The following is a 23,565-nucleotide window of genomic DNA, read 5'->3' on the forward strand; positions in this document are numbered from 1 at the left end:
TTAAACTGTTAAAGATATATTATTACAGTCTAATTTTTTTTTTTTTTTTTTTTACTTTCACAAAGGCAGCAGCTTTGGCATCTCTAAAGAAGTATGGTGTGGGAACTTGTGGACCTAGAGGATTTTATGGTACATTTGGTACGTTTTCTGTCATATTTTTCAGAATACTGCTTTCAAGAATTAAGATTCAGTTTGATTTCAAAACTCCTCAGAAAATGTATCCTTAATTAGTTGTGGTAATAAGCTGGTGAACTTTCTAGATTTTGTGTTTGAAATCGTTGGTAGGAGATGCATTGGTCTGGGGCCGACTGTCCCTTGTGGAGAAGAGTCATAGGTACCTAAGGCACACTGTCTCAGTAGGCTGAAGCCTGAGAGCTCTTGGTGCATTTGCCCCAGGAGACAGTGGTGTGAGGAGACTGTTTCTGCCGTGCATGACTGTTGTAAAGGGAAGCGTCCGGTTGTGAGTGGCTCGGCTCTTTGTAGTCGTGCAGGAACCCAGATTTTCCCTGTCTCGTTGCTCTAGGCCTGAGGGCACCATCTTTGTCTGTGTGGCCGAAGCCAAGTGATGAGTATGGGGGAGCAGGAGTGCAGGGCATTGGTACCTGTTTAGGTGGGCAGGTGGTGTTGCTCATCATTCTGCCCACATTCTGTTGGTGAGACCATAACCCAGGTCACGTCTCCCAGCAGAAGGACTGGAAAGTTGCTCTAGCTGGGCAGCCACCACGTGGCAGGAGGAAAGTGAGAACAGATTTGGGGGATGGGGGAGGTCATAGACTGTGTAGCCCTTTTCTTTCTGGAATGAAGACAAAGGATCATTGATTTACTTGTGTGTGGATGACCTGGAGATGGGCTAACTACATATTAGGATGAGAGTGTGATTTCAAACACGATGAACTCCCTAAATCAGAGTCCTCAAAGAAGACCCTGGAACTTTATGGTGGTTTTTTTTATTAAATGTATATTGTTCTTTGCTTCTGAAAATTTCAAAAATGTTGTTAAATAATTTTCCAAATGAGTATATTACTGGAAATAACATTCTGGTTTACAAAATGTCAGAGGGTGGGGGCAACGGGGCCAGGGAAGTCTCTTTTGTCATCTCTACTCATTTTCATTTCTGGGTCTTTGTGTTTTTCACTTTAACAGTTAAGATGTTTTTATTTAAGGGAGCACCTTTCTTTATCCCTTAGCTAATTTAGTGGTTAAATTATTTTTATTGGAAACAGATGATGGGAGTTGGTGTCCAAGACTCCTACAGCTGGAAAGGATCTTTAAAATCTTGTATTCCAGCATCCCAGCTATTCAGAAGAAGAACAGAAAGCTCAGAGAGGTTAAGTGACTTCCTCATGGTCACACAGCTAATTAATTTCAGCCCTAAAACTAGAAAATAAGTATTCTGATTTGCAATATTAATGGCAAGATCAAAGACTTAAAAGAGCTCAGATCAGAGTCTCCCTCTTTCCTCTAGCCTAGTGCAAACATGATTTGTTTGCCTGCTTTTTATTGGTAGGGTATTATTTCCTTCATAAGAATTAGAAAACTAGAAAAGGCATTTTTTTTACAAGGTTGTTTGTTGTAGTCTGATCAACAAGGCTTTCTTTCCATGATCTGCCTGCGGGGTAAAGAAATTGCTTTCTTAAAAGCCGCTCTTTCTAGTAGATCTTATTTGCATGTGTGGCCTTGGCTTTTGCTTGGGAGTTAATCTGAGAAGACCTGTAAGAGATTTATTGCTAAATTTAGTGAAAAAAAAGTTTCAAATCTTCAAGACCAGTTTTCCCAGAGCTACGGAAATATGTTGTTTTAATTGCCCAGTCAGTTTTTCATTTAGATCACCTAAAATATGTGTAATAGGATGCTGTGTGCCTCCAAACTTGGGGGGTGGGTCTTTAAATTAATGATTTTTCAATTAATTTTTTAAATTTAAATATAGTTGATATACAATATTATGCTGGTTTCAGGTGTACTATATAGTGATTTGACATGCATACATTATGAAATGATCACCATGGTAGGTCTAGTAACCATCTGTCCCCAAAGTTATTACAATATTTTTGGCCATATTCCTTATGCTGTATGTTACATCACCATTGCTTATGTATTTTATAACTGGAGCTTTGTACCTTTTAATCTCCTACACCTAATTTTCCCCACCCCTGATCCCCTTTCCCTCTGGCAACCACCCCTTTGTTCTGTGTATCTATGAGTCTGTTTTCATTTTGTTTTATTTTGCTTGTTTTGTTTTTTAGAGTCCACATATTAGTGAGATCATACGCTATTCGTCTTTCTCTGTCCAACTTATTTCACTTTTCATAAAACCCTCTTGATCCATCCTAAATTAATTTTCTTGATTCAATAATTCAATCCATGATATAAACCTCAAAGATTTAAAGAGATAGTGAAGTCTTTTCCCCACTGCCATTCCACCCCCAAAAAAGACAGCTACTATCAGTAGTTTCTTGTTCATTCTTCCAGGCTTTTTTCAGTGTGTGCAAACCACTTCCATACATTTTCCCCCCAGTTTTACAAAAATGGTAGCATACCACATACATGTGTTGTGCTGTTCAAGTGCGTTGTAAATTTAAATTGGATTTGATCTTTCAAAGTGTCTGAATGGGCCACCAGAGTCAATATAATGAACACATAGCTGTGTATTAGCTACTCTGTGAACTACATTATTGGTCACTGTGTCATCCTTATCCTAATGTAGTTGAAGTTTCAAACACACTGTGGTATCTGGACAAAGGTTGAAGGTTAATTTGTAGTGTGATGGTTTTGTAATAAGACACCAGACCTACAGCTTGGAGTAATATGTATTGTTTTCTGAGTACATTGTCCTTCCTGTAAACTTGTTTTGTTCCTTTTCAACAGTTGCCCATGCTTGCTTATCATCTTTTTTCCTTTCTTTATGTGTATATTGTATGTATTTTTACTTGGTTTTCCAACAGGGTATTTTCTATGTTTTTCCTTATTCTGGAACTAGTCACTTAAATTACTGTAGTTGTATTAAATTACCTTGAAATTTCAGTGTTAGATAAGTTTAAGAAGCTACTTGAGGTCAGCTAAGGCTATATTTTAAATCTCTAAAATACCCTCGGGACTTCCCTGGTGGCACAGTGGTTAAGAATCCACCTGCCAATCCAGGGGACACAGGTTCGAGCCCTGGTCCAGGAAGATCCCACATGCCACGGAGCAGCTAAGCCTGTGCGCCATGACTACTGAAGCCCGCGTGCCTAGAGCCCGTGCTCTGCAACAAAGAGTAGCCCCCACTCGCCACTACTAGAGAAAGCCTGTGCACAGCAACGAAGACCCAACGCAGCCAAAAATAAATAAATTTATTTTTTTAAAAAATAAAATAAAATAAAATACCCTCTATAATTAAATTATTCTAAATATTTAGGGTACATTTGCCCTTTGTACTGAGCATTAAAGCAGAAGTGAACTTCCCTTTCCTCTCATTTTAGTAGCTTGTGTGTGAGGCTCTGGTCTCTTTCCCAGGCCCACCAAAAGGTTGCTTTTGATTTTGGCTTTTTCTTTTCCTGGAAGTACTAATATCACTCAGGCATCTGTTTTCAGTGATGAAAATGCTCCCTCTTTTAGCTCTTTTCTCAACTTTTCAGATAGTGAATGAAAATCACTTATTGGAAAAGTAAATTTCCTTATTAAAACATTTTCTGTTTATTATTTCATAGTAACATATTAGATGGTACTAGATGATTAACACAGAAAAAGAAAATTGACAGTTGAATTAAAATTCTTCTAGTTTCTTAGGCTAAATGTTCTCCTGCCTCCTAAAGGCCCAGCAGGTTCTTAAAATAGTCTTGTGAGGACTGTGTGGATCAGAAGTTTTTCCACCTTCTCATCTTATCGTTTTAATGTGTAGTTTAGAATCAATCAAGTGATTTCATCAGGTTGTGGAGCCTTCCTTTCCTCTAAGGCTAATGGCGTCCCTGTGCACTTTGATAGTTTCTCTTGTTGAACCTCTCTGACTGTTTTGTTTGTAATGCATTCAGATGTCATTTACATGTGGTTTATCCCTGTGCCTGGGATCTGCTTTGCATACATGATGCCTACTTGACTCTTTGGTCTTAAACTAAATCAGAAGACAATTAGTGGCAGAGTTTCATGGTGAGAGATAGTGGCATGTAATTGTGTTCTAGAGCCAATAGTGAACAACTGTTCATTTGTTTATTTTTAAAAATATTTTCTCTCTGTTGCAGGACCATGACTGCATGTTTTAGTAGGAAGGGCATTTGGTCGTAAAATTCCTAGATCTGCCACTTCTTCCTGCCAGTCATGGAATTGTAGTTTTCGCAGTGTAGGCAGGGAATGATCATTGTTGCACAACTTAGAACATTTTGGTAAGAATCACGTAAGATACTGTGTGTGAAAACATTCTGGAAAACATTCAGCACTGTTTTTAATGTTCTAATGAGTGCATAGGTGATATTTGTACTTTTAAGGAAATTGTCCAAGTCTCAAGGGATTTTTAAAAAGTATGTAACACAAAAATATGGAGATTTTAAGAGAAATATAGTTGGTTGTTTTTAAACTGTTCTAAAGTTGGGTATTTTGTAGTCTTTCCTCCGAAAAACAATCAAGAAGGCCGTAATACCTCCTTTTATTCTGATAAATAGGAACTTGAACAAGTGGCTTTAATATAAGATAGTCCTTAAATATCCAGGATTTGGATAACTTAATTAGCAGATAGTGTACCTTTTTTCCTTCTAAAAGATTACTTTTTTTTTATTCTACAAATATTGAGTTAATTGAACAAACACCAGCATGTTGCTTTTTCCATGCCAGACATTGTTCTGAGTGTTTTATAAGCATTCTCTTGCGGTTCTCCTAACAGTCCTTTGAGGCAGGTAGAACTGTTAACCATTTGACAGAGGAAGGACCTGAGAGGCACAGAGCAGTTTTGGGCCTGTCCATGGTTCACACCTGGCAGTGAGGGAGCCCAGATCTGAACCCCCTATGATGACTGCCATAGCCAGTCCTTGTGTTTGGTGTGGGGCATCCTACCCTGGCCTTGCCTCCCGTCTGTTACGTTCTGGTGAGGGAGCAGGTGCCAGAAAGGGCAGCAAGTGCTGAGAAGACACAGAGGCTTGCTGGTCACCTTCCTCCATGGCCTCTCGCCTACCATATTGGTTCCTAGCAGTGAATTAGAGAATGACGCATGCAAATCTGTGGCACTAATTGTTGAAATGGATCATACACACAGAAGATAGGCATCCAAAGTCAAAGAACATGCCCTGGCAGTTTTTCTCTTTGCTGCCTCCCCCGTCCGTGGGTTATGAGTTTCTTCATTGCAGAGTAGCTATCAGACATCAAAAGAAGTTATGCAACTGTCCGTGTTTACGTGTTCCAAAACCTGCTTTGCAAGGCTGACATCAGCTAAAACCCAGTGTCTTTAGATAGGAGGAGGAAAGGCCCATCTTTTTTAAACTTTTGGGACTAGGCAAGAACCAATAAGTCATTGATTTATTGTACAGAGATTCTTCTTACCACTTTATGGCAATGACATAAAAATGGCTATGAGTATGTATAATGAGAATACTAACATAATTTTTATCAACTGGGTAGCTAACTCTAAAGCCCTAAAACAAAGCCAAGATTGTCTTACTGTTTTATTGCTAATCAATGAAGAGAGTCATTTAGAGCTACAGAATGACTTAAAATCCTTTTTTGTAGTTGGCAAAAACAGTTTGTCTGTATCCATAGCACGTTTTTTCTTCTTAAAATGTAGATATTGAATGAGAACAATTCACTGTGGCTTGGGTTGTCCATCTGCTAGCTAAATTGTTGAGATTTGGGGTAGATAATTCCCAGTTTAGAGGCAGCACTGTAATTTGAAGGAGGCCTCCTACGGGGGACCTGCCCCCCGTCTCATCAGAAGTGAGGGGCAGCAGAGTGGTGGGGACCTATCTGTCGGCAGGTGCTCAGAGAGCACTAACACAGAGGAAGGGAAGACATGCCTGAGACACGCCCGTGCTCAGCCACATGGAGGTAGCTGGCTCTCTGGTGCTTTGCTGCTTTCCTCGTTCTTGCGAGACTTTGCCTGCCACACTTCCCTGGCAGCATATCTCGTGGAAGGGCGGGCAGTCAGGAGCAAGATCAAGTCTTCGGACTTGGTGGTGTTGATGTCACAGATTGGATGCTTGAAGAGCTAAGCACGCTTTTGGTACCATTTTGATCAACCGGGATGCATTCTTCTAAACGTTACTGTGAAATCTCATATTTATTTAATGTTGATCTAATGAAAGTGTCACTTCTATAAAAATGACTCCCTGATTGGTAATGGAAATCAAATGGTATTTCATGTGTTTTTTATGTAATAAACTCTGTTGGTATACATCTTAACTTATAAATGGGAAGAAGCATGCCTAGTTGTTATCATTACTTGATGGGATAAATTGGCATGGGATAAATAGTTCATTTTCACAATTCTGTATCATCCTTTAAGAAGTCTACAAATGAAGTGGTCTTCAGTTTATTTTATTATTTGGATATTGCTGCTAAATTTTCTAATTCCTCACTGTACCTGTCTTGCCATCAAATTGAGATTTAGTTCGGACCTTCTGTGTCTTCTCATCTCTCACTCAATAGCTGGCGCCCACCCCAGCAGCCTTTGGTTCACAGTCGAGGGACCTGTGTGCCCTTAGTCAGAAGTCACTGTGAACATGTTGTAGTTCTGAGTGTAGAAGGGACCCAAGTGCTTCAGACCAGGGGACTGAAGGCACAGCTTAGCCTTGTAGCTGCCCTCTGGGCTCCGAGTTCTCCACTGACAGCTGCCAGATGCCTCTCTTAGCTGTCTCACTTTGTCAAGTGGCAGAAACCCTGTATTTCTCTTTGATCCAGTGCTTATCAGAGTATTTTTATGTGATACTTACTAAATGTTTGATTAACAATTGAATGAGATTGTTGGACAGCCCTCATTTAACTACTTTTTAAAATATAGTCCTTTGTGAAGTTGTATCTTTTATAATTCTTAATTGTGTCTTTTACTAGTTAAAAAGCATCACAATAAGATTAACTTGCCTCTGATAAATCAGTGAGTGGGTTTACAGATTTTAGACACTTTATTCAAATGTTCTAAAAACTTGGTTGTTCCTGTTGCTGAACTGACCTTACTCACTTGTTCCTCCCTGGCAGTTGGTGGAAATCTCACGCTTAACAACTAACCAGGTCTCTGTTGGAAATATTTAGTCCACTCAGTGTCCAGCCTTGTATCCAGCTGGGTTACGTTGTTTCTTTTGTACGTCTCAGTCCCTCAGGTCTTTTCCCTCTCCCTCTTCTCAGCAGGAATGTCTCTGGTAGGGAGGGGCATACTTGGAGGGAAGGCTGATGCTGAAGGGGTCTCCTGGAGCGAGGCTCCCAGCCACAGGTCCTCGACATCTGGGCCGGAGGGCTCTGCCGGGCCATCGGCCCTCTCCACCACCCCTCACTGGGGAATGTCTGGGTCCCCTGCCGCTGCCTCCACTTCTGAGTTCCCCTCAGTGGACATGGCGCGGCTCTGAAAGTCTGCCTTCACTCCTCAGAGTTCCTCGTTTCTCCCACGAAGCTCCAAGGCTGGAGGGGCCTGGCTGCATCCTTCCTGTATCAACTTCTGAGTTCTCTTTGCACAGAGCCTGTGGTAAAACTCTGATCTTGTTCTCCAGACTTGGGTCCTGCTGTAGTTAAAAGAGCTAAAGAAGGTTTAAAAAAGTTTTCTCTCTCTTGGGTAATGCCTCCTTTTCAGACACTTCGAAGTTTTCCAGTTCACAGCCAGCTGGTACACTATTTATTTTAGACATCGCTGGTCCCTCCATCCCAGGGTGTGAAGCCTCATGGCTTAGCCTGGGAAGGTGAAAGGCTTTATGGAACCATGATGTAAGAGAGAAAAAAAAATACCAGTTTAATAATTACAATTTATCCCTATAATCACATCAACATTCTTCTTAAGCTGCTTCCATAAAAGGACCGTATTTCTCTTTGTACTATACGTTTGAATTCACCAGTACACTTAAAAAGAAATTCAGACAAACTCAGTCCTGCAGAGTGATGGCAGGTGCCACAACTAAGTGCTGACCCAAACTGTTAGAGGAGTGACCACCACAACTGAAAAGGCTCCTCTCTCTTTTTTTTTTTTTGTTTTTTTTTTTTGCTCCTCTCTCTTGACGCAGAGTATGTGGGGTTCTTTTTAACTTAACTACTTTTCTTTTTTCTTTCTTTTCCTTTTAAAAGCTGGTTGACAGTTGTCTTAATGCCTGGTTTGGTCACTTCTACTAAAATGCAAAAAGGCGTTAATAAATTAATGTCGTACATTGGTAAAGTCTTGGCCTTGTTGGTTGAGGGAAGTTAAAGCAGGCAAGGTCACTGGACCTTGAATTCTTATTGCTAGAGTGATATAAAAGCAAAACCTAGAGTCAGAGCTGTCCCAGTCACATATTTATAGACAAATGAGTAGCTGATTCAGTTCACAGAGTATAGAAACAGTTTTGGCCCAGAATTATCTTAGACAGTATTAATAAGTAAACTGCTTATGTTATTTTATTTATTCTTTAGTCAAAGAAAAAGAATTATAAGACAGTTTAACCATTTAACTTTTTACTCTTGAACTAGATGTGCACTTGGATTTGGAAGACCGCCTGGCAAAATTTATGAACACAGAAGAAGCCATTATATACTCATATGGGTTTGCCACCATAGCCAGTGCTATTCCTGCTTACTCTAAGAGAGGGGACATTGTGTTTGTGTAAGTAATCTTTACTGACATTTCTTACCAGAATTCCTTTGGAAATAATATTGGCCCTCCTAGAGAATTCCTTTGTTAGAGGTCATCTGCCTAAAATAATATTGACTTTTTTTTTTTCATTTTTAAAGATATATATGTAGTCACCCAGCCAAGTAGTTCTGCAGAATTAGTGAGACCTCCACTGGAAGGATGCCTTAAGGTGTCGGTACTTTGTTGTCTGCCATGATGATTTTATTTATTGATGTTGAGAAGGCCAAACTTATGTAGGAGGGGGCCAGCCCTCTGCTTTCCCTGTGCAGCTCTGTGACAGTGTGGTGTCCTTGTGAGTCCATGGTCGTAACCCACATAGTCACTCACACTACCTGATAAAGTCACTCCACTTCTCAGCACCCTCGCTGCAACTCTTGGTCTCTGCTGATCTTGCTTCATGGCTTGTTAAGAATATAGAAGTCATGAGTTGCAGACTTCCTTAACTTTCCAGAAACAAATCTACACACTTGCATACATGTGCACTAGATGTATGGTGTTGCTTTTTACTGTGGCGGGGAAGAGCAGAGAAGAGTAGAGTGAGGGCTGGCATAGCCCAGGCAGCTGGTTGTACCTGTCAGAAGCACCTGCCACTAGCCTGAGCCTCTGTTATCCTTTGAGTGGACTATTAAATGCCTCTCTTAATTTAGGTCTCAGAGTGACTTTTGTTTCCTCTTTTCCTTTTTGACACCATAGCCAGACACTCCATTTAGGAGCTTCCATTGTTCCTAAAATAAATATCCAAGTTCTTATTATGATCTTGTACATTCTAGACTCCTGTTTTAGGCCAATTTTCTCCCGTTTCCCCTTAGGTGGTCATGCTGTGTAGCCTTACCAGCCTTATATGCTAGTTTCATCTCAAGGCCTTTGCACGTGCTAAGACCCTAAGTCCCTATGCCTAGAACTTTGTTCCTCCTCTCATCTCCTACTTAATTCCTGCTCATCCTGCACATATACCACCTCTGCAGGAAATCCTTCCCCAAGCTTTCAGGTCAAGACCCCTTGCTGCATGTGGAGAAAATTTTACAGCCAGAGGAGTTTGGTATCCTTGTGAATCCATGACCATGTAGGCACTTACATGCCTGTCAAAATCAGTTTCTCAAGCCTCCCTTAACTTATATATGCAGGTGTGTGCGTGTATGCTCATGTGTACCCGTACCCTCTGCTCTTGGCACATCTTGCCTCACACTCACTATACTCTTATAGCACATTCAACAGTTTATACCAACCCATTGCCTAGGATAGCATGTGCCATTTAGTGGTGCTCAGTAAATACCTTCAGTAAGAGAATGAATGGAGGCTGGAGCTCAAAAGAGGCGTCCAAGTGACTGGACTGCAGAGCCCGGCTTACCTCAGTCCCTATACCATCCTGCAGCTTCTCACTCACTGTTGGAGCACCTGTAGTGCAACAAGCTCAAGCACACGCTGCAGGGCTGGCTCTTCCTAGGAGTTTTCAGCACGCTTGTGTCCCATTCTTCCCCGCAGCCCTGTCACAGTTACCTGGGAGCACTCCAGCACATGGCCTGGGCCTGAGTAGAATTGTTCCCCAATGTGACCATGAAAATGAATGTTTCTATTAATTTCTTGCACATAGTTTAAAAAATCAATAATAATAAAGACTCCTCACAAATTTGAGAGCCAGTGATTTAAACAGTGATTCTAGGTTTTTAATAAGGCATAGTTGCAGACAACTACAATACAGTGTCAGCCAATATCGCTTTATACGAGCCCCCACCACAAATTCCTTTTTGAGTTTAAAGTCCGGAAAAAGTTTACAGTTACAGTTGAACTTGTATGCTTCCTTTGTCAGACAATAAATACTATATTGTCCTTTTGGTTTTCACTGCTAGGAAACCTAGTCTAAACTCACTTTCAAATCTTATGCCTGGTGTCTTAGAACTTCAGTTTCTAATGAGTCATTAGACAACTTAATTATTCCCTTATACATAATTTTAAATATTCCACCTGAAACTCATTTGAAAGTAGGAACGCTAGAGGTAAAAATGGTGTTTAGTAAATTATTTGATAAATTGTTTTGGATAAATTCATTAGGCATAGATAGACTCTACGTTCGATGTTTTATTTTCTTTCTTTTGTAGTAAACAGTGATAATGCTTTGCCAGTAGGTCTCAGAACAATGGTTGTTTATATACGTAAGTCTTTCCTTGTCACTCTGTCTTTATGTTACTTTGTGTACCCTTTTCTAATGAAATGTTTTATATTGAGATAATTGTGGATTCACATACACTTGTAAGAAATAATACAGAGATTTTATGTGCCCTTTACCCAGTCTTCCCCAATGGTCACCTCTTACAAAACTGTAATACAGTTTCAAAAGTGGGATGTTGACATTGATAAAGTCAAGATAATCCCTCTTGTTGCCACACCCATATCCCTTCTACCCTACCTACTCTTTAACCCCTGGCAGCCACTAATCTATTCTCCATTTCTATAATTTCATCATTTCAAGATTGTTGTACAAATGTAATCGTACGGTAGGTGAAACATTTGAGGATTGGCTTTTCTCATTCAGCATTAATTATTTGGAGATTCTCCAGGGTTGTTATGTGAATCAAGAGTTTGTGCCTTTTGATTGCTGAGTCATATTCCATGGTATGGATACACCACAGTTTGTTGAACCATTCACCTATTAAGGATATCAGAGTTGTTTCTGGTTTGGGGCTATTACAAATAAAGGTGCTGTAAATATTCATGTATAGGTTTTTCTGTGAACATAAGTTTTCATTTCTTTGGGATATATGCCAAGGAATGCAGTTGCTGCTCATAAAGTATTATACGTTAAGTTTTTTAAGAAATTGCCAGACTTTTCCAGAGTGGCTGTATTATTTTACATTTCCATCAACAGTGTATAAGTGATCTAGTTTCTCCAACATCCTCAGGAGCACTTGGTGTTGTCACTTTTTTTTTTTTTAAGCCATTCTGATAGGTGTGTACAGATATCTCATTGTAGTTTTAGTCTATATTTCCCTGATGCTACCATACTTACTGTTTTTAGACTTTGGTCTTGGCATCAGGGTAATACTTCATAAAGTCAATTTGAAAGTGTTCCCTCTTTTATTTTCTGGAGAAGCTGTATAAAACTGTTGTTAATTCTTTAAATGTTTGGTAGAATTCTCCAGTAAAAACAGCTGGACCTGGAGGTTTTTTTTTTTTTTTTTTTGGAAGTATTTTAACTATGAATTTAATTTCCTTAGTACTTATAAGGCTATTCAAATATTGAGTGAGTTGAGGTAGTTTGTGTTTTGCAAGGAGTTGGTCCATTTCCTCTAAATCATCAAATTTGTGTGTGTAGCATTGTTTGTGATAGTCCCTTATTATCCTTCTAATGTCTGCAGATCCCTGTTTCCTTCCTAACTGGTAATTTCTGTCTACTCTCTTTTTTGTCATTTTTGCTAGAGATTTGTCAATTTTATTGATCTTTTCAAAGAATCAGCTCCTTGTTTCATAGATTTTTCTACATTGTATTTTTGTTTTCATTTCTACTGATTTCTGGTATTATTTCCTGCCTTCTGCTCATTTGCAGTTTAGTTTCCTCTGTCTAGGTTCTTGAGGTGAGAACTTCAATTACTGATTTGAGACTTTTCCTCATTTCTAATGTAATAGTGCTGTGAATTTCCCTGTCATCACTGCTATAGTTGTGTTCCACAAATTTTGATGTGTTTACTTTCATTTTTTGTTTAGTTCATTTTTGTATTTTATTTCTCTTTAGACTTTCTTTTTCACCCATGACTTATGTAGAAGTGTGTTATTTAGTTTCCAAGCGATTGGAAATTTTTAATTTGTTACAGTTTGTTTTATGGCTCATGATGTGGTCTATCTTGGAATATGTTCCATAGTCACTTAAAAAAGAATATTCTGGTAAATGCAGAGAAAAGGCCATGTGAGGACACCAGTGAGAAGGTATCACTCCATGATAGGACACATGTGATTAATTTCCTTCTTTATACATTTCTGTTTTTCATATTATAGTATTCAATGATCAAACGTTACACTGACCGTTATTTTTTAAAAGTCACTGATATGCAAATTAAAAACCAAAAAAAACATTCAAAATGTTCATTTGCCACTGCTATCCTTTAATCCACTAAGAGAGAGCACTAGTTTTACGTGTCGACTTCCTAAGGTATACTTATATAAAAGTTTTAGTGAGACAAAAAGCAATTTACATATGAAGCTTTATTTACCTTTTGAGAAAAAAATTTTTTTTGTCATTATCATTAAATAGAAAAAATATATTCTTCTGAATGGAGTGTTCTATAAGTGACAATTAGATCTTCCTAGTTGATGGTGTTATTGAGTTCTTCTATATCCTTGCTGATTTTCTGTTTGGTAGTTCTGTCAGTTGTTGTAATTTGTCAATTTCTTCTTACACTTTTATCAGTTTTTGTGTCTTTTGTAGCTCTGTTATTTGGTGCATATTTAGGATAAGTTCTCCTGGTTAATTGATTGATTCTTTTTATCATTATACAACATCTTTCTCTGTCTCTGGTAATTTCCTTTGTACCAAAGTCTACTTTATCAGATTTTAACATAGGCACTCTGCTTTCCCTTTTGAATGTTTGCATTTATGTGCTTATTGTATGTAATATATATGTATACCCTTACTACCTATATTATTGTATATAACATACATACATATATATAGCATATAGCTATATATATATATAACTACATGTATACACACACACATTCCCTTACTACCCATCTCATTACATTTGAAGTGAATTTCTTGTAGACAGCATGTTTAATCCAATCTGCCACTCTCTGTCTTTAAATTATATATTTTAGCCATTAACATTTAATGTAATTATTGATATATGGGATCTTAAATCTCCCAATTTTTATTTTTTGTTTCTCATTTGTTCTCTCTGTTTTTTGTTTTCTTTTTTCTTTTTCCTGCCTTTCTCAGGGTTAATTGAATGAGTTTTGGAGTTCCATTTTTATTTATCTCATTTATTTTATTTATTTGTTTTCAAGTGTTTCTCTTTGTATAGTTTTATAGTCATTGCTCTAAGTATGATGTTATATGTATGCATAAGTTATCACGTTCTACTGGTGTTATTTTACCAGTTCAGTTATAGAATCTTTTATCTTCCTTTACATCCCCTTACTCTCCTTATTTATAATACAGTTGTTTTAAGTATTTCCTGTAAACACTTGGAGAACCACATCAGATAGTGTTATAATTTTTACTTCAACCATCCAAAATAACTTAGAAAACTCAAGAGGGGAAGAAAAGCCTAGTGTGTTTGTTCATACTTTTTACAGTGTTCTTTCTTCCTTCCGGATAATCTAAGATTCTTTTATTTATTTTTTTTTTTCTGTGTGGAGAGCTTTCTCTAACCATTCCTTTAGGGGAAGTCAGCTTGGGAAAGAGTCTCTTAGTTTTTTTTCATATGAGAATGTCTTCTCCCCCTCATTCCTAAAGGATATTTTTGCTAGTTTTGGATTCTTGGCTGCCAGGTCTTTTTTTTCAGCATTTGAAATACATTGGGACACTTTTTTCTGGTGTTAATGATTTCTGATGAGAAATCTACTGTCGCTCAAATTGCTTTTCTCTTACATGTAAGGTGTCATTTTTCTTGTGCTGATTTCAAGATTTTTTTCTTTGTCATTAGTTTTCAGAAGTTTGACTGTAATTGTATTGGCATTTACTTGTTTGGGTTTACCTGCAAGAATTTTGCTCAGCTTCTTTAATCTATAGTTTTAAGCCTATTCTTTAATCTATAGGTTTTCAGCCATTATTTCTTTAAGTACCTTTTTAGTCCCACCCTCATCTCTTCTTTAGAACTCCACAGACTTGAATGTTGCATATTTTATTGTAGTCTCACAGGTCCCTGAGACTGTTCTTTTCTTTCTAGTCTACTTTCTCTCTGCAATTTACATTGACTTGATTTCTACTGTTAACATCTTTCAGCTCACTGATTCTTTCCTGTCTCCATTCTGCTGCTGAATTCATCCACTATGCTTTTTCTTTTGACTCTTTTGCTTTTTAGTTCTAATATTCCCCACAGGATTCTTCTTTGTATCTTCCTTTTCTTTGCTGCAGCTTCCTGTTTTTTCATTTGTTTCAAGCATGTTCATAATTACTCATGAAACATTTTTATCATGACTGTTTTAAAGTCATTATCAGATCATCCTGACAGCTCTGTCATCTTAGTACTGGCATTTGTTGATTGTTTTGTTTTTTTTGGGGGGGGTTTCATTGTTTGATATTTTCTGGTTCTTGGTATGACAAGTGAAACATGAACAGTTTCATCTTATGCTGTTATAGTTTATGCTTTATTTAAACTTTCTGTTTTAATTGGCTTTCTCTGACAGTCTTCCAACAAGGGCAGGGGAGCACAGCTGCCTCATTACTGTCAGGTGGAAGTACAAGTCCAGGGTCCCCACGGGGCCTCCACTGACACTGAGGTGGGGTTATTTTCATTTCTTCTGGTTGTTGGTGAGAGTCCTGCTCTTCTCTGAGCCTCCCCTGACACAGCCTAAGCATAGGCAGGGGGGGGTGTCTCTCCCTCCAGGGGATTGGAAGTTAGGTCTCTCCACATGGTCTTCACTAACACCACGGTGGGAGCCACTTGTTACTACCCAGCAGAGATACAAGTTCTGGCTCCCTTCTCTGACAGCTCCCACAGGGGTATTGGGGAGCCTTGTTATGGCCTTGTGAGGGCTAGAGTCTGGGTCTCCCTCTCAGCCTTTGCTAGTGTGGAGGGGACAGGCCCAGGTTTTTCTGTGGTTTGGCTGCAGTAGAGACATTTGCTGGGCTGCCCGCTTTCCTGTCCCTTTGGCTACGGAGAGCAGACTTTCGTCAGAGCTTTTCTGTCTCTCCCTGTTGGCATTTCCAGTTTCCCAGCTGCATCAGCTCCAAGTTAGGAAAATCCAGGAACTTGTTTCATGTCATTTCTCAGGTCCCTCGCTGGTCTGCCTTTTCTCTCCATTTTTCAGCGTCATCTTATGTTTGTCTTGTACATGATGTCCAGGATTTTTGGTTGTACCCAGTGAGAAAAATAGGGAAAATATGTCTAATTTCTCAGAAGTAGAAGTGTTGCATGTACTTTTAAATAATACACTTAATTTAAGAAATATATCCTGCCCCCCATTAACTCAATTTAGGAGATCTTACTGAAGACTAATCTGCATGACTCAGAGTTCTCCCCTGGGTTATGTAGAGTCAGTAACCTAGTATTCCTTTTGATGGCAAAGTAATGGCAGAATGGTGGCCAGTCAAATCAGAGATGCCACTGATGGTGAGATACACCAATATTTCATTTATTTTTCAGAAAGAGAAAAGTACTTTGAATAAACTAATATGCCATCCATATAGTAAAATGCATGCTGATTTCTCAGAGGTCAAAATATGGCAAGAGTTTGCTTCCTGGAACAGAATCAGTGTGGTAGTTATGTGGAAAGGCTTGCAGAGTGAAGTGCAAACAATAATGTATTAATGTTCAAACATGTTTTATTTATTTGCCATGTTCAGTTTAACAAGTGGATGTTGGTCAGCTTACAAAAGCAAGCATTCCTTTTCTGAGAATGTTGACAAGACCCCTTAAACCCCAATTTGGTGGGTCTCTCTTCCTTGCAGAGATAAAGCTGCCTGCTTTGCTATTCAGAAGGGATTACAGGCATCACGTAGTGACATTAAGCTATTTAACCATAATGATATGGATGACCTGGAGCGACTATTGAAAGAACAAGAAATTGAAGATCAAAAGGTATGATTCTTAAAAAAATAAAAATAAATAAAAATAAAATAAAAATTTTAAAAAGGTGTGATTCTTTTGAAGAAAGTTACAGAGTTCTTTTGTACTTTCTAACTAGCTAAATTATAAGTGAAATGGTAATTTGTCATGAAAACTTGCCTGTGGATCACATTTGGACATTAAATAAGGGTGTTTCTGCTTATTAAATGTACTTCAGATTAGAGAGTCAAGCCTGATAGTAATTGCCTCATCATTGCCATAATTATATATGGCAAATTTGGGGGAAGGTTATCTAGGCAGCTTTCTAAAAGAGAAAAAGAAAAACAGCATGCATTTTGGGGGTGGAGGGATGTACACTCAACTCTACAGAAGTAACAACAGAACTCATTAGGGCATTAACAAGATGTATCTAGTGAATTCAAAATAGGCTTATTCATATCAGAATAAATCATGTATCAATTCACTGGAAGAAACTATGACAGCAGATCTTAATTTATGAATTTATGAACAAAGTGAAGACTCTTTCTCCCTACCCCAACCTCATCCCAGATCTCTGAGCAGCTGCTCCCTGTGGGAAGCAGCTGCCTCAAGCATGGTTTCCTTCTACCTTGCAACCTATTTACACTTCTTCTCAAGCACCTGTGTAGTCCCTTGGGACAGGGAGGGAATTAGGCAGGTGGAACTTGCTCCTTGTTGTTCTGATAGAGCGTGGAACAGAGGAAACGTGTTCAAAGCATCACTGTTAGAATTAGCATCTATTTGCCCCTGACAACATGAACAGAGAAGGTAGTTCTGTCGTCTGTGGTTCTACATCAGGAATCACCGTGTGTGGATTGTACTGGGAACCCGTTCACCACATCCTTTGTCTCAAACACCACTTTCAAGTGGACTTTCCCAGGGTAACTCGTCCGTTACTAGAGTAACTAATAAAAATGCTCATCACATCCTTAATTTTGTGTTAATTTCCATTTTTCCAGATATTTGCATGATTCCTTTTGGATTCTATCATCTTTGTTGAGGTGATAGCCTAAGAGCAGCACTTCATGATCATATACACATTCTTGTGATGAATATGCGTAGACTTCTGCTATTTTATGCTAGGTGTCCTGTAGACAGTGTTTTATAATTACACAATTTATAAAAATCTATAGGGAAAATCTTAAAATTGAGGCCATTCCACTGATTAATTCTTTCTACAGACTGTAAAAAGATGTCCCTTTTCTGATTCAGTAATGGAATGCTACCGTATTGAAAAACACTACCTTAGAAAGTGTGACCAATGAACCATTCTGCTGTAGAGTTATTTCGCCAAGTTAGCATTGTACAAATTTGGAAGACAACATATTCAAGTTCTGTGTGTGTGTTGTGTACGATTTATAATCTGTGGAACTTTTTTTTTTAATGAATAACAAGAAATAAAGTTATCTTAAAATTTATTTCCATTTTATAGTTTTTACCTTTTTACTAGTTAATTTGTACCACATATTCCTGCCAAGAGTAGGCTTTCTAAATTACTTTACATTTTGGTTTTTAGAAATAATTCTTTTTTAATTTTGTTTTCACAAAAATAATAAATGTTAAATTTTTTAGTATTTTGTACTTAGATGCTTATATTTCCTTTGAAAGTAAGTTAAATAATCTGAGTTTGGATCACACTCTTTTTGTCAGTTTCCCAACTAATGGGGTTCATATGTTTTTTCATTCCTTTTCTTATAGAGTTCTCTTATCCCATCTTAATCCTTCTTAAAAAAAAAAAAGGCAGTTGATAAAAACAGCAGTTCATAGAAGAAATGCAGATAACTGAGCAAATAGAAAATAGTCTGACCTCACTAACAATTACAGAAATTAGGATAAGAGTTTTTGCCTGTCCAATTAGGGAAAACTTTTTATGGTAATAATCAGTGCCACACTGATGTATGTGAGGATACAAAGGGTCTTCCAAAAACTCTGAGGAGAGCTTCAGTTGGCACAGCCTTTCTAGAGGGTAAATGGGCAGGTATATTCTGGGATTCTTAAATATCCATACCCTCTGGAGTGCTATCTTTAGAAGAGAATCAGAAATGGTGTCAAAGATTGAAGGGTATTCACGTGATGTAAAAAAACAAAATGAGGGAAACAACCTAAGTCCAACACTGTGGGAGCAGTTAAATAATTTACGGTATATCTACAAGGTGGAATATTAAATCTCCATTAAAATCATGGTTTAAATCATATTAAATAATGTGAAAATGTTCACAGCATAATGTTTTAAAACCTCACGTCCTAGACCGATTGCAGTAAAATCCTGATTTGAACAAGGTAATTTACAAAGATACGTATTTACAAGAAAAAGTTACCAGTGTGCAGTGTAATGAGCTCATTTGTTAAATTCTTTTTTGTAATTTTCCATTTCCCAAGAATATTCCAAAAATAAAATATTCCTTCATTGAGTATTTTAAGATCATAAGAAAGATACTTTGTTTTTTAAAGGCAGGGAGAGGCGGGATGCCCCCATGTCCTCAGCTGTGACCTCCCAGCAGACCCACAGCCTTCAGGTTTGAGTTAGTGGCAGAGTGAAGATGACCAAGAATGATGTAAACTTTTGCATGCTTCAGCCGACACTTTTTTGAGCATTACATACAGCTGTGGGTTCTAAAATACCCCTTAAAGAATAGCTCTGATATTTGAGGTTCTAGTTGTTCATTAGAAGCTTAGAGGCAAGAAACCTTTGAGTAGAAAGGTGGCGGCAAACTCTGTGGAATTTTTTCAGTGCAGTGTACCTGAAACATCTACAAATTCAGCAGTGGGAGTGGTTTATTAGTGATATGACATCAGTGGGGTGTGGGAAGGTGTGTGTTACTTGAAAGAGTCCCTCTACTGCACCACCTTTGAACATCACTGGGTGAGGTCATAGTCCAATTTTACTTGAACCAGTAGTGAGGAGGAAGGAAGGAAAAAGGTTTCATCTGTTTTTTGGTAAATAAGGGAGATCAGGGTTTGTCTGTTTTTTAACTTTTTATTAGGAAAATTTCTGGCACATTCAAAGGAAACAGTAGTATAATGAAGCCCCCTGTACCCTTCTCCCAGCTTTGTTTTCAATATTCTGCCATTCTTGTATCATCTGAACCTTCACCTAACTCCCCACTCAATCTCTGTGATGATGATGATTGTCATCATCATTAGAGTTCTTTTTATTTTAGGTAAAATTTACAGGCATTGAAATACATTAGTCCTAGTTATACAGTTTTGACCAGTGGTTATACCCATGTAGCCTGGTATCATGGCCCCCATCATGACATAAAACGTCCCCATCTCCCCCAGAAAGTTCCCTTGGGTCCCTTCCCAGTCATTCTGGGCTTGGAGGGTTTTGTTTGTGTTTTAGTATTCTCAGTGTCTAAACAGTTGGTGTTTGTGTGTGAGGCCTCCTAGTTGACTGTGTGACCGGAAAACATGTCTGAGAGAAGAAAGCACTGTTTTTCATCTCAAAATAACAGGATCTCACACCTTGAGCTTGAAATTAATTTAGTTTGACTATCTATTTGTTGATTTATCTTGGTGAATAAATCTTGTAGGGTGAAAGTGCTAGAGAGCACATAACAGATTTTGTATTTGGAGTCACTGAAAATTAAAACTTCTATTTTTTTTTTCTTTCAAAGAATCCTCGCAAGGCTCGCGTAACTCGACGTTTCATTGTAGTCGAAGGGTTGTATATGAACACTGGAACTATTTGCCCTCTTCCAGAATTGGTGAGCAACCATGTTTATTTATTATTTTAGTATTCAGACTATTTGGCACTTAGGCCTTTTGTTTATGACCATTTTTAATGTATAATATCTGCATTACTTTGCTTAATAGGTGTCATAAGCACATTCTGATCATACTAGGGAAGTAGATTAACATTAAATGCCAACCCTGACCTTTAAAGAGTAATCAAGACTGAGTTTTAGGGGCTTCCCTGGTGGCACAGTGGTTGGGAGTCCGCCTGCCGATGCAGGGGACACCGGTTCGTGCCCTGGTCTGGGAAGATCCCACATACCATGGAGTGGCTAGGCCCATGAGCCATGGCCGCTGAGCCTGCGCATCCGGAGCCTGTGCTCCGCAACGGGAGAGGCCACAACAGTGGGAGGCCCGCGTACCGCCAAAAAAAAAGACTGAGTTTTATAAAACCAACTTTATTGAGGTATAATTGACACAAAATAAAATATACTCACTTTAAGTGTATAGTTTGATAAGTTTTGACAGATGTATACTCCCCTATCACCACCACCACAGTCAAGATATAGAACATTTCTGTTACTCCAGAAGTCCCTCATGCCCCTTTGTAAGCAATCCCCCATTCCTGGCCGCAAGCCACTGTTGATCTGCTTTCTGTTCCTGTAGTTTTGCTTTTTGTAGAATTTCATATAAATGAAATCATATATATAATATGTACTTTTTAAAACTCAGCTTTTTAAAAGGGGATACAGTACACTGTCTTTAGAAACCATGACTATTGAGATTTTTTTTTTTAGGTGAAATTCACATAACATAAAACTAGCCATTTTAGAGTGTAGAGTTCAGTGGCATTTAGTACGTGCACAGTGTTGTGCACTCATCAACTAGCTAGTTGTAAAACCTTTTTGTCACTCCCAGAGAAGACCCAGTACCCATTAAGCAATCACTCTGCATTTTTCCTTGCCCCTAGCCCCCACCAGTCTGCTTTCCGTCTATATGGATTTACCTATTCTGAGTATTTCTGATAAATGGAATCATATAATATATGACTATGGCTTCACTCACTTATAATGTTTTCATCATTTATCCAATTTGTGGCATCATTTATCAGTACTTCATTCCTCTTTTTTTTTCTTTTTTTCTTTTAATTTATTTATTTTTGGCTGCGTTGGGTCTTCGTTGCTGTGTGCGGGCTTTCCCTAGTTTTGGCTAGCAGGGGCTACTCTTCGCTTCATTCCTTTTTAAAGCTAAGTAATATTCCATTGTGTGGGTATATCACATTTTGGTTTTTTTGTTAACAGATACTTGGATTGTTTCACCTTTTGGCATTTGAATAGTGCTGCTGTGAACATTCATGTACAAGTATTTGTTTGAATCCCTGTTTTCAACTCTTTCGTGTATGTGCCTAGCAACGTAATTGCTGGATCATGTGGTAATTCTATTTTTAACTTATTGAGGAACTGCCATACTGTTTTCCACAGTGGCTTGTACCATTTTACATTCCCACCAGCAATGGAGGAGGGTTCCAGTTTCTCCACATCCTTACCAATGTGTACTTTTTTTTTTTTAATTTTTGCCATTCTAGTAGGTGTGAAGTATATTTGCATTTCGTAAATGGCTAATAATGTTGAGCCACTTTTCTTGTCTTGGCCATTTGTATATCTTTGGAGAAATGTCTGTAGAAGTCCTTTGTCCATTTTTAAACTGGGTTATCTTTTTGTAAAGTTCTTTATGTATTCTGGGTACCAGACCCTTATCAGGTACGTGATTTGCAAATATTTTCTCTCATTCTATAGGTTGTCTTTTCATTTCTTTGATAGTGTCCTTTGATGCACGAAAGTTTTTAATATTGGCAAAGTCCAATTTATCTAGTTTTTTGTTGTTGCTTGTGCTTTTAGTGTCATATCTAAGAAATACATTGCCAAATCCAGGGTATGAAGATACACCCCTCTGTTTTCTTCTGAGATTTTAATAGTTTTAGCTCTTATTTTAGGTCCTTGATCCACTTTGACTTAATTTTTATATGTTCTGTGAGAGAGGGATTCAGCTTCATTCTTTTGCATGTGGTTATCCATTTGTCCCTGTACCATTTGTTGAAGAAACTATTGTTTTCCCATTGAATGATCTTGGCACCCTTGTCAAAGTCAATTGACTGTAGGTATATGGGTTTATTTCTGGACTCTCAGTTCTATTCCATTTGTCTATATGTCTAGCTTTATGCCAGTACCATGCTTAAGTACTTAATTCGTGTAGCTTTGTGGTAAACTTTGAAATCAAGACGTGAGTTCTCCTTTTGTTCTTTTTCAAGATTATTTTGGTTATTTGGCGTCCCTTGAAATGCCATTTGAATGTTAGGATCAGCTTTCCCATTTCTGTAAAAAATGACATTGAGATTTTTTATAGGGATTATAGTGAATATTTAGATTACTCTGGGAAGTACTGCCGTCGTAATGATACTAAGTCTTCTCATTGATGAACATGGAATGTATTTCCATTTATTTCAGTTTTCTTAAGTTTCTTTCAGTATTGTTTGTGGTTTTTACTGTAAAGTCTTGAACCTCTTTGGTTAAATTTATTCCTAAGTATTTTATTCTTTTTGATGCTATTATAGATGGAATTGTTTTCTTAATTTCCTTTTTGGATTGTTCACTACTAATTATAGAAATACAGATGACTTTTGTGTATTGATCTTGCATCGTTCAACTTTTGCTGAACTTGTTTATCAGCTGAAACAGTATTTTTGTGGATCTTATTCTGTATATAAGATCATGTCATCTGTGAATAGAGCTAGTTTTGCTTCTTCCTTTCCAAGGATGGATGCTTTTCTTTTTTTTTCTTGCCTGATTGCTCTGGCTAGAACTTCCAGTACAGTGCTGACTAGAAGTGACAAGAGTGAGTGTCCTTGTGTCATTCCTGCTCTTTAAGGGGAAAGCTTTCAGGCCATCACCACTGAGTATGATTTTAACTGTGGGTTTTCCATAAGTGCCCTTTATCAAGTTGAGGAAGTTCCCTCCTATTTCTTATTTGTTGAATGCTTCTCTCCTGAGAGATTTGGGTTTTGTCAGGTGCTTTTTCTGCACCAGTTGAGTTAATCATGTGGTTATCCTTCATTCTATTAATATGATGTATTACACTGATTTTCCTGTAATAAACCACCATTACATTTGACCATTAAAATCTGAAACTATGAGTCCATCAGTTGAATAGGGATTCAAAATAAAGGTTTCATATCTTATTTTTTTAGTTTTTCATTATTTCTTGAGGAAATCTAGGTACATCCTAAATGTCAATAAAAGAGATGATTTGTTTTCCTCTCCTTCCTTTTGTGAGTGTCAAAGACTGATAGAATAATGTAGGAGAGATAGTCGGCCACAAGATACTAGAACTGTA

At 38.0% G+C, this 23,565-nt stretch overlaps 1 protein-coding gene across 1 annotated transcript in view; it reads left to right on the plus strand.

Annotated features, from left to right (window-relative positions):
* SPTLC1 (serine palmitoyltransferase long chain base subunit 1) overlaps positions 1-23,565 on the plus strand; it is a 62,552-nt gene that overhangs the window by 22,417 nt on the left and 16,570 nt on the right. Inside the window, exons 5-8 of the mRNA XM_081238470.1 lie at positions 66-138; positions 8,599-8,731; positions 16,365-16,494; positions 20,118-20,207. Coding sequence (XP_081094596.1) covers positions 66-138; positions 8,599-8,731; positions 16,365-16,494; positions 20,118-20,207 — 426 coding nt within the window. The remainder of the gene's footprint in view (positions 1-65; positions 139-8,598; positions 8,732-16,364; positions 16,495-20,117; positions 20,208-23,565) is intronic.

This window comes from Mesoplodon bidens (genome assembly GCF_964165515.1).
Source record: "Mesoplodon bidens genome assembly, chromosome: 6".
Lineage (NCBI taxonomy): Eukaryota > Metazoa > Chordata > Mammalia > Artiodactyla > Ziphiidae > Mesoplodon > Mesoplodon bidens.